The sequence below is a fragment of the Octopus bimaculoides genome, chromosome 4 (assembly GCF_046866305.1).
Source record: "Octopus bimaculoides isolate indiv1 chromosome 4, ASM4686630v1, whole genome shotgun sequence".
Classification (NCBI taxonomy): domain Eukaryota; kingdom Metazoa; phylum Mollusca; class Cephalopoda; order Octopoda; family Octopodidae; genus Octopus; species Octopus bimaculoides.
Genome location: NC_142931.1, coordinates 52,635,377 through 52,647,424, shown reverse-complemented (window position 1 = coordinate 52,647,424; position 12,048 = coordinate 52,635,377). Strand labels below are relative to the sequence as shown.

Here is a 12,048-nt window from a genome sequence, read left to right as displayed (position 1 = left end):
AAAGATTGTGTTTCCCTCCAGAAATAGTTCCACAACCACAGGATGAATTTGATCAGATAAAATGCTTAAATAGTCTTAACAATTAATTCTGCCATGATGAGAAACCATTGAGCCGGCGGATTTCCAAGATATAGTCCCCCTCCCCAAAGATCATCGCAGATCCTCCTCCATGTTTAACAGTTGGAAGAAAGCATCTGGATCAAATGCTTCTTTTGGCTGTCTCCACGTGTATACTCGGCTGGTGGTTGGAAATAGGGTAAAGGATGACTCGTCTGAGGAAATAACATTCTTCCACTGCTCTAGAGACAAATTCTGTAGGTTTTTACTACAATTTAAATGCTTTGCAATGTTTGTATTTGAAAGTAATGTTTTTCTGATTGCAGCCCTCCTGTGAAATCCAGCTTTGTGCAGCTCCCAGCAAACAGTTTTTGTGGAAACGGGATTCTTGAGGCAGTCATTAAGCTCTGCAGTAATTTTGGGAATTTTACTTTTGTGATCCTTTCTAACAATTTGTGTAAGAGTCCGATGGGTCTTGTCAGAAAGTTTTGGTTTTCTTCCGGAGTTTTGTTTCGATGAGGAGGTTTTTCCCTCTCTCAAAGGCTGTCATTACTTTCGAGACAGTACTTCTTGATACACCAAACATTTTAGCTGTTTTCATTACGCTAGCACCTGCCATACAAGCAACAACAATTTGACCTCTTTGAAAGTCCGATAGATCTATCATTTTAATAAATTTTAATTACCTTTTTCTGATCATATCTGAAAAGAGACAGCAATTTTAGCAAAACATATTAAGCAACACTAATAATAAATCCAAAACATAAAAATAAACAAGCTTTTGATGGTTTTATAGATATTTCAAATTTATGATGCTAGGTGTTTCCATTATTTTGTCCAACCCCTATGTATGTATGTGTGTGTGTGTATATATATATATATATATATATATATATATATATATATATATATATATATATATATATATATGTATACATATATATATATATATATATATATATATATATATATATATATATATATATATATATATATATATGTATACATATATATATATATATATATGTATAGGATAACAATATTGATATCTGAGTTGTCCTATTACTTTTATTTAAAAAAGCCTATTACTACAGACAATAACTTAATAAATACAGCAAAAGAACATGATGAGACCTGCAAACATTTGTCAGTATAGTAAAAATTTATAGACATACCCTGCAAAACCTGATGTCATTTCATGCAGAAGTGTTAGCACAGCATCTCCAATACATTTTCCCTGCAACAAAAGTCATGGAACTCATTGTTTTAATGAAAGAAAGAAATACAACAGAAATGTTTCTAGCTATGCTGTATTTCTAATGATTTGGAATCCAAGGGTTCCATAAGTAAAAAAAAAAAATGAATGAGAAACACTGAACCAATCTATCTGAAAATTTCTAAGGAAAATTAACAAATTTTCCATTTCATTCTTCATGTCTATAGGAAGATTTGAGTTCAGCACTGCACACTAATGAACCAATTACCAATTCTGCATACACTGTCTGCAGTTGTGAACTATACCAGTCACATTGAGCATTTTTATGGCTTTGGTTTGATGGGTCACTGAATATTAAAATCTGTATTCTAGGAAGAAATTTCAGTATAAGAAGGTAGCTGCATGTAGATTGTGAAGTCTTCATCTATTTTAGACCTCTTATGATTACTAAGTTATTGAGCCAAATTAGAATTTGGCTCGGGGGGGGGGGGGGACAGTTTGTTTATGTTGAATTTGAAAGATTCACACAGATACAAAGAAACAAGAAAAGAAGAAAGATGAGAAAGGAAAAGAAAGAAAGAGAAAAGAAAAAAGTATGGAGTACAAAGCTGCTGAAGAAGAAGGAGGAGGAGGAGTGATGGGCCACGGGGTGCTCAACCATGCCCTGCGGTAATGACTGTGATGGCATTGGCATGGAGAATGGCCAGTGCCATTCACTGTAGTAGCCACTCCACCTTGAGAGAATACTACCACCATATAATGAAATGTGAAGTCAATAAAGAAACTTCTAATCCATAAAATTTACTTATAATGTAATCCTTTATAGACAAGTGGCCGAAACACTGAAATCTGCTGCTGCTGCTGTTGTTGCTCTATAACATTCATGCAGATTAACAGTCATAGGCATGTGGAAACAAGAAGTTGTGATGTTCATGCATCCTCTTAAGGCATTAAAAAGAGTGAGAAATAGATCCAACTGGATATTGAAAAATACTGTCACATCACATAACAACAATCATGTTTTCACTGAAGTTTGCTAGAGTTATAAACCGTTAATCATCATCATCTTCACCATTGTCATTATTTAGTGTCCGTTTTCCATGCTGGCATGGGTTGGACAGTTTGACCAGAGCTGGCAAGCTAGAGAGCTGCACCAATTTCCAGCCTGATTTGGCTTGGTTTCTATGGCCGAATGCTCTTCCTAACACAACCACTTTATATATGTGTTGGGTGCTTTTAATGTGGAACTGGCACAAGTGCTACATGAATGCTTTTTACATGGCACCAACACAGGACTCTTGCAGAGTCCAATCCTCTTCATCAGGAAGTGCAGCCTTTTCTTCTTTATCCACTGAGAGAAAAAAGTGAATCTTAAAAAATAAAAAAACCTACATATTGTAAGTGCTAATCCAAGAAAGAAAAGACAAACAAGTGGAAGCAATGTAACCTATTGCTTGCAAAGTGAGTGTATCACCAGTTACACTAGAGTGCCAACCATACCATCTCAAAATAGCAGTCATGAATAACAGTATTTAGTTTAACTCCATTCTAACTTCACAAAATAATATGATACTAGGATAAACACATGATTCTAGTCCAATCAGTAGGATTTCTCTTTTCTGCCTTAGATTGATTTTTTATGATGTCTCATATCACTTTACATTAAAAAATTAGCAGTTAATTCTTAATTAAAGTAAAAACATATAGATGTAGATGAGAGACTCTACTCAATTAGAATGTTAGATTTTTTATTCTTCAGGTCACATCAAGGTTCTACATTGTGCTTCTTCATTAAGTTAATTTGTTGACTATATACGAGGTCCCTCTTGATAAAATAATCAAGATGTTTAATGATGGTGATAATGAAAAAAATGCAGCTTAGTAAAACTTACATTGTTAATTGAGTTTGAAATGGAAGCAAGGATCTCAAGTGTCTTTATTGTTGGTTGTAAATAAAACCACAACTTCTGGAGTGCTAACCGACCCTGCAACAGAACAAATATAAAAAGTCAAAGGTTTAATAGTTTAACTATTTTATTAGTCACACACAAGAAAAGAAGCATAAACAGTGATTTAATCAGTAAAAAATAAATATTATGGGTGTCATAATTTTACTGACATTGTTATTTTATGAATGCACTCTCTCCATGTCTTCACATAGCTATCATAGCACCCCACCTCCAGTCACTCCAATTTCTCAATTGGGTCACACTAACTTTGTAGTTGCATGTACAGCTTGAGATATCCCACTAGCCCACACAGTCCCTTCAAGGGATTGTATGGATCTTTACTGAGGGCCCCAGATGGTAAGTACATTTACTTTAATAAAATTAGTGCAGAGTAAAACCCATCAGCTTACAAATAAAAAACTTTAAATGCTGGAATAAACATCATAAAGCATCTTAGCTTACACAAAACACAATGTTTGACAAGAGAGTTTACAAATCAATCTATAACAAATAACCCTAAACTAATCAGAATCTTTTTATCACCTTCACGTTATACCCTGTTATTTCAGCAATCTGCTTCAATTTAACACAACTGCTGCCATTTTTGGTAATTGATAATGAGGATGATTGCTTACATTGGCAAATAGGAGGACAAACAGTAAAATATATTCTGTGGCATTATCCTGTTTTGATACAGTTTTACAGTCAGTACTAGTAACTGATTTTAGCTAAGCAGATAACCTAAAACAATTGACCAACATTTACTAGATGTCAAGGAAATTTAACTGTAGCTGTCACTATGGACAAGCATGACAGGAAACAGATGTTAATCCATGAACCAATGAGAGAGCTTCTATGTTGTTGCTCAACTTTTGAAGAAACAGCATCCAAATCTGTCAAGGCACACCTTATCATTTTAAAAAGGAAGGACACATTGGATAATGTTGTTGTAGATGCTACTAAAATGACAGGACAGTCATAGTTGGAATGCAAGTGCTTTAGTCTAGAGCAGTGACTCTCAACCATGTTTTGCCTATGAACTCCATTGACTCCCATTTTACTCTACTGGACTACCATAGTCATTCGATGTGTATAAAAAATTCCTACTATATATTTATTGTTTAAATATTATTAGGAATTATTAAAAAAAAATTTAAATATTGTAGAAGTATAAGTAATTTATTACACATAAATTTTAACAACAAAGTCTTATATGAAACCGCCCCACCCAGAACCGTATGGACCTTGATAGAGAACCACTGGTCTAAGTATTACCCAGAAGTGTAAGAGCCACAACACATTTTTTAGGAATATCTTTAGTCATAACATTGGGGGTAAATAAGAAACAAGAAATCATTGTTCCTGAAAGACAAGGAGTTGAATGACTGAAGATATGTGGTGCTACATATACTCTTACTCTCTTTTACTTGTTTCAGTCATTTGACTGTGGCCATGCTGGAGCACCGCCTTTAGTCGAGCAAATCGACCCCAGGACTTATTCTTTGGAAGCCTAGTATTTATTCTATCGGTCTCTTTTGCCGAACCGCTAAGTTATGGGGACGTAAACACACCAGCATCGGTTGTCAAGCGATGTTGGGGGGACAAACACAGACACACAAACATATACACACACATACATATACACGACGGGCTTCTTTCAGTTTCCGTCTACCAAATCCACTCACAAGGCTCTGGTCGGCCCGAGGCTATAGTAGAAGACACTTGCCCAAGGTGCCACGCAGTGGGACTGAACCCAGAACCATGTGGTTGGTAAGCAAGCTACTTACTACACAGCCATTCCCGCGCCTATGTGTAGACAATAAGTTCAAAATATGTCAGAACCATAGCATTATGTCCTTACTTTATACTTCATTTACTTAACATGGCAAAAACTGCATCTCCAGTTGCTGACTTCCTAGTTAGACTCACAATGGAGGACTTCTATATCTGAGACACTGCTGCTGACACACAGACAAAAGGCTGTTCAATTGATTGGCAACAATTCATTTACCAATACACCACAGCCTATGGCCTACAGACATGCTATCTCAGTCTTTTTATTTTATCATTACTCAACAGTCTTTGCTCCTCTGAACCAGATAGTGTCATACCACTCCACCCAAGCTTACTTGATGCACTACTCTTTCTCTCATTGTCCTTATACTATGTCTCAACCCTAACCACCACCACCCCACAAGCTCAATATCCAATTGTTCTTCCATGTCCATGATTTTTCTGCAGACATTGATTAATAAAGGTCACCTGAATATCAACTGAAACAGGTTCACCAAATGCAGAACAGCATGGATCATAGACACTGCTCCTTCTTTGTGACTGAACCATCATCATCATCATCATCATCATCATCGTTTAACGTCCGCTTTCCATGCTAGCATGGGTTGGACGATTTGACTGAGGACTGATGAAACCGGATGGCTACACCAGGCTCCAATCTGATTTGGCAGAGTTTCTACAGCTGGATGCCCTTCCTAACACCAACTACTGAGTGTAGTGGGTACTTTTACGTGCCACCTGCACGAGGCCAGTCAGACAGTACTGGCAACGGCCACACTCAATAAGTCTTTGCAAGCTGAGTTTCATGTCCAATGAAGGAGACAACGTTGGCATGGGTGCCAGTCATCGAATTTAGTTCGGTTTCGATTTCACTTGCCTCAACAGGTCTTCATAAGCGGAGTTTAGTGTCCAATGAAGGAAAGGTACGCATAAGTGGGCTGGCTACACCCCTGGCAGAGGCCTTGGATTTAGGTCTCACTTGGCTTGCCGTGTTTTCTCACGCACAGCATATTTCCAAAGGTCTCAGTCAACCATATAAAAACATTTTAAGTTAATAAAATCATGATACAAACTTCTTTAACCCTTTAACATTCAGGTTCCTCTGTCAAATGCAATGTTTATTTTGCGATTTTGATGATGTAATTGTTTCTTTTTAGAATGACATAGTAGGGTAGGTGTGAAATGACAGATCTAGCCACTTTGAACATTAAACAGATGAAATGTGGGCTAGATATGGTTAAACACAAGCTCATATTGTATCACAGTAATACGTATTGTAAGTTTCAAACAAGCACTAGTAACAATTGTCAAGTAAGTTACAATCAAACAGTAATTAATTTAATTACAATGTTACTAATGTTTATAAAATAATTCTTATCAGCAAAATAAAATAAACGTGAAAACTTTTACTAACTGAAAACATTCTGAAATAGGAAACTATTAAAGCATGAAGCTGTACAAACCTGGCGGTTTTCATGCTCCAGCTGAGCCACAAGGAGATTATAATCCTGAAATAAATACCAATAGAAGACAATTAGCACCAAGATTTCATACTGAAGGAAGATCATTTAGAGAAGACTGAGATCAAGTGTATATATAATTATGGTGAGCAGGACCTAACCACATATACAGCAAGGTGCTAGTTAATGTTTGTCATAATTATAGTATTAAGTGTATAGGAAAGACATGGATAAGGAACTTATGCTAAGACAGTACACTGCATTGGTGTAAAAGACAAGTGATGGTAATATTTCAAGTAGGGAGAAGATACTCTAAGATATATATCATCATCATCATTGTTTAACGTTCGCTTTCCTTGCTAGCATGGGTTGGACGATTTGACTGAGGACTGGCGAACCAGATGGCTGCACCAGGCTCCAATCTAATCTGGCAGAGTTTCTACAGCTGGATGCCCTTCCTAACGCCAACCACTCCGAGAGTGTAGTGGGTGCTTTTACGTGCCACCGGCACAAGGGCCAGCCAGGCAGTACTGGCAACAGCCACGCTCAAAATGGTGTTTTTTACATGTCATCTGCATCGGAGCCAGTCCAGCAGCACTGGCAACAACCTCGCTCGAATGTTTTTTCACGTGCCACCGGCACAAGTGCTGTAAGGCAACACTGGTAACGATCATGCTCAAATGGTGCTTTTTACATGCCACTGCCAGACAGCTGCTATAGCAATGATTATGCTCAGACGGTGCTGTTAGTGCTCCACTGGCATAGGTGCCAGTCATCAAATTTGATTCAATTACAATTTCAATTTCGATATTCAAGCCTGGTACTTATTCCATCGATCTCGTTTGCTGAACCACTAAGTTACAGGGGCATAAACACACCAACACTGATTGTCAAGTGGTGGGGATAAACACCAACATAAAGACACATACACACATAGTTTACATCTGCTCAATCCACTCACAAGGTTTTGGTCAGCCCAAGGCTATAATAGAAGACACTTGCCCAAGGTTCCACACAGTGGGAATGAACCCAGAACCATGTGGTTGGGAAGCAAACTTCTTACCACTGAGCCAAACCTGCACCTATGTGCATTTGATAATATGTATGTACGTATAATTCGTTTCTAATGGTGGAACTCAAAGCTTTAAATAACAGCATGTAAATATTGGGTTAAAAACCCTTCCCAATATTTACACACATTTAGAAAAGAACTCACCAATTAAACAAATCTATGATAAAAGTGATTAGAGTGTCGAGCTCACAATCATGAGAGTTGTGTGTTGTGTTCTTGAGCAAGACACTTTATTTCACATTGTTCCACTTCACTCAGCTGGAGAAATGAGTTCATTTGCCTTTCCCATGAATAACATTGGTGGCATGGAGAAGGGAGGCTGGTATGCATGGGCAACTGCTAGTCTTCCATAAATAACTTTGCCCAAGCTCGTACCTCGGAGGGGAACTTTCTAGGTGCAATCCCATGGTCATTCATGATCTAAGGGGGTCTTTTTTTTTACTTTATGATAAAATAACTTCCACCTGTGATCACCTCATCCTTAATATTAGCATTGGTATGGACATGTGGTAAGAATGGACAAGGATAGCTGTGTGAAAAAGTGCGACACCCTAACAGTTGAGGAAACCTGTGGAAGAGGTAGGCCCAGGAAGACCTGAGCTGAGGTGGTGAGGCAAGACCTTCGAACATTGGGCCTCACCGAGGCGATGACTCCTGACCGAGACCTATGGAAATATGCTGTGTGTGAGAAAACACGGCAAGCCAAGTGAGACCTAAATCCAAGGCCTCTGCCAGGGGTGTAGCCAGCCCACTTATGCGTACCTTTCCTTCATTGGACACTAAACTCCACTTATGAAGACCTGTTGAGGCAAGTGAAATCGAAACCGAACTAAATTCAATGACTGGCACCCATGCCAACGTTGTCTCCTTCATTGGACACGAAACTCAGCTTGTGAAGACTTATTGGGGAAAGCAAAAGCGAAATCGGGATGGCACCTGTGCCCAGCATCGCCTTTCTGGCACTTATGCCCGTGGCATGTGTAAGGACTTTCGAGCGAGATCGTTGCCAGTGCCCCTGGACTGGCTCTTGTGCAGGTGGCACATAAAATACACTATTTTGAGCGTGGCCGTTGCCAGTACCGCCTGATTGGCCTTCGTACCAGTGGCACGTAAAAGCACCCACTACACTCTCGGAGTGGTTGGTGTTAGGAAGGGCATCCAGCTGTAGAAACTCTGCCAAATCAGATTGGAGCCTGGTGTAGCCATCTGGTTCACCAGTCCTCAGTCAAATCGTCCAACCCATGCTAGCATGGAAAGCGGACATTAAACGATGATGATGATGATATTCCAGTATGGCCATCCAACTTTTAACAAAAGACCATGTAGCAATTATCCTCAGTAGTTCAAGTTATGCAAAGTTAGCTACATTACTGAGTAGATCTTTGTTTAACAAGCAGCTAGTATTCATGCTACAGTAAAGCAAACATAGTTGCCGATCTCTATTTGTGGAGAGAACCTGGGGAAGGGGTAGATCCAGGAAGATGTGAGACAAAGTGGCGAGAAAGGATCTTCAGACACTGGGCCTCACTGAGGAAATGACAAGGAACCAGGACTTGTGGTGCTTTGCTGTACTTGAAGACACATTAAACTGAGTAAAATTGAGGCCATCCATACATACAGGCATGTCCCTTATGGCCATGCCTCCCACTCATTCTCCTTGGTGCTGTAAAATGCACTTGTGCCAGTGCCATATAAGAAGCACTCATGTCGGTACCACATAAAATGCACTCATGCCAGCGCTATGTAAAATGTACTCAGCACACTGTAAAGTGGTCGGTGTTAGGAAGGGCATCCAGCTGTAGAAACGATGCCAGAACAGACAATTTGAGCCTGGACAGCTCTCTGGCTGGCCCAGTTCTGTGTCAAACTGGCCAACCCATGTCAGCACAGAAAACGAACATTAAACAATGATGATGAAACCAAATTTATATTCTATTCTTCTAATTCAAGGAAATCAACAAAACAGAATATACAGTTGAAATATAATTCATTCATACTTACTTTTATTAATGACCGCATAGCAGCAGCCAATGCATGGTTGACTAAACCATATTCGTATGCTGATTTCTCTTTAAAAATAAAAAGAGAAAAGAAACTTTAACAACAATGTATAAATAAACTGATTTTCAAACAATAAATAAAAACCTCATTAACTGTAAATGGTTATTGTTGTTTGAATAAATAAGGTAACTTAATTAATGATTCAACTTTCAGCTTCAATAGTCAATCAGATTTTATGCATATAAGGCACCAAAAATGTAAATGGAAAACTGTTTTTTTTTTTGTTTTCCCAGCTCCATCTTTACTTTCTTTACTTGTTCAAAATATAAAATAATGTCACTACTTAAACAGTGTCAGTGTTTATGATTGCCTTTAATACATATCTGGCTGTTGTGTGGTTTGTTGTATAAAGATCAGGGGAATAAGCACTTCGTTTGGAAACAAGTAAATGCTTGTGATAGGATCAGCATACTGCTTCAACAAAGTCTTGTCCAACCCATTCCAGCATGGAAAAAGCAGATGTAAAAACGATGGTGATGATGCTGGTCTCACTTCAAGTAATACAGACTTAACATTTGATTGGTAATTATTTTATCAATCAAGCAAAGTTGAAGCATAAACTCAAATTCAGTACAATTTGTATGTAAAGTGGTATAACTAAATGCCTGATTCTGCTAGTTCTACTGCATCTATGGATTTTAGAATATTGATAGGTTAATAACAACTCTCTAAAATATCATTTGCCACAATAGTGGCACTCCATTGGTTACAACGATGAGGATTCCAGTTGATCCGATCAACGGAGCAGCCTACTTGTGAAATTAATATGTAAGTGGCTGAGCACTCCACAGACACGTGTACCTTTATTGTAGTTCACAAAGAGATTCAATGTGACACAGGGTGTGACAAGAATGGCCTTTGAAATACAGGTACTACTCATTTTTGCCAGCTGAGTGAACTGGAGCAACATGAAATAAAGTGTCTTGTTCAAGGACACAATGCATCGCTGGGAATTGAACTCACGACCTTACAATCATTAGCCAAATACCCTAACCACTTAGCCATGCATCTTCATGCCACAATAGTAGCAACCAAATACTGTTCTTTAATGAAAAAATCAGTTCTTTACCTTCAATAAATCGAACAACCGTGGAATAATATGAACACAAAGGAAGAATTCGTTGTGTGAGCTCAGATAAAGAAGGATCTATAAATAAACCAATAGAAACAATATTTTTTAAGTCAAAATATCACAATTATCTTATGATGAAATATTCTCTCCCTCTCTCTCTCTCTCTCAAATTACAATAGATTTCACTCTTGGAAGTTTCATCTTAATTTTACATTTTGCCAACTGCCTTGAGTACTACAAGCCAATGATACTCCTAATTTCTCAATATTCACAGGAGCAGCTGTGTGGTAAGAAGATTGCTTCCCAACCACATGGTTACAGGTTCAGTCCTACTGGGTGGCACCTTGGGTAAGTGCCTTCTACTAAAGCCTCAAACCTCATAAGTGTGGTAGACAGAAACTGAAAGAAGCCCATTATATATATATATATATATATATATATATATATATATATATATATATATATATATATATATATTATGTATGTATGTCTTTATGTCTATGTTTGTCCCACCACCATCACTTGATAACGCGTTGGTATGTTTACATGCCCATAACTTAGTGGTTCGGCAAAAGAAACCAATACAATAAGTGCTAAGCTTTTAAAAAAAGTCCTGGAGCCAATTTGTCCAGCTGAAACCCTTCAAGGTGGTGCCCCAGCATGGCTGCAGTCAGGTGACAGAAATATGTGAAAGATAAAAGATTTATTATTACACCATCTGATTTCATTTAGGTGTCAATTATGCCACTAATTCCTGTTGCCCATTTAACCATTTTTTTTTAATGTATATTTAACACTGGCAGAGTTCTAAATATTGACAGAACATAAAAAATGAAGTCCAATGATGTATATTTGCTCGAAGATACCTGAATTTTCACAAACCAAACATAACTCTATAAAAGCATTAAGCATACCATAAAATAATACAAATGATTAGTAGAATATCTTTAACCATCTTATTTCCCTAAATTTATGAAAAAAAGTTTTCAACTCACCAAGGCTACTATCAACAATAAATTCTTTGTTGTTATACTTAGTTATTAGAGGCTTTGGTAAAATGTAATTGCCTTCTACACCCTAAAAGTAAATGATAATTTTTTTTATTTGGATCCATAAATACCTCCAATTAAAGAAAAATTAAAAGCACCATAATTTCAATACAAATCACACAATTTCAAACATTAGAATAAGATTATCTTTAGCTATTATAGATAATGCATAACAAAAAGAGATTATTTTTAGTTGTTGCACACCACACCAAAAAATTAAAATAGAAGGAACATTTGGAAAACTTAGATGGTAAAAAACAAAAATTATGTATATTGGACATTGACTTCAGGGGTTATTGCAGTTTAAAGTTCTTTCAA

The 12,048-nt window shown here is 37.4% G+C and overlaps 1 protein-coding gene across 1 annotated transcript in view; it reads right to left on the bottom strand.

The window, feature by feature from the left end:
* The window catches only part of LOC106868733 (gamma-tubulin complex component 2), an 82,708-nt gene that overhangs the window by 42,836 nt on the left and 27,824 nt on the right, over positions 1–12,048 (bottom strand). Inside the window, exons 10-15 of the mRNA XM_014914131.3 lie at positions 11,677–11,758; positions 10,679–10,756; positions 9,550–9,617; positions 6,480–6,524; positions 3,166–3,258; positions 1,233–1,294 (exon numbers count right to left, since the gene is read on the bottom strand). Of these exons, the coding sequence (XP_014769617.1) occupies positions 1,233–1,294; positions 3,166–3,258; positions 6,480–6,524; positions 9,550–9,617; positions 10,679–10,756; positions 11,677–11,758 (428 nt within the window). The remainder of the gene's footprint in view (positions 1–1,232; positions 1,295–3,165; positions 3,259–6,479; positions 6,525–9,549; positions 9,618–10,678; positions 10,757–11,676; positions 11,759–12,048) is intronic.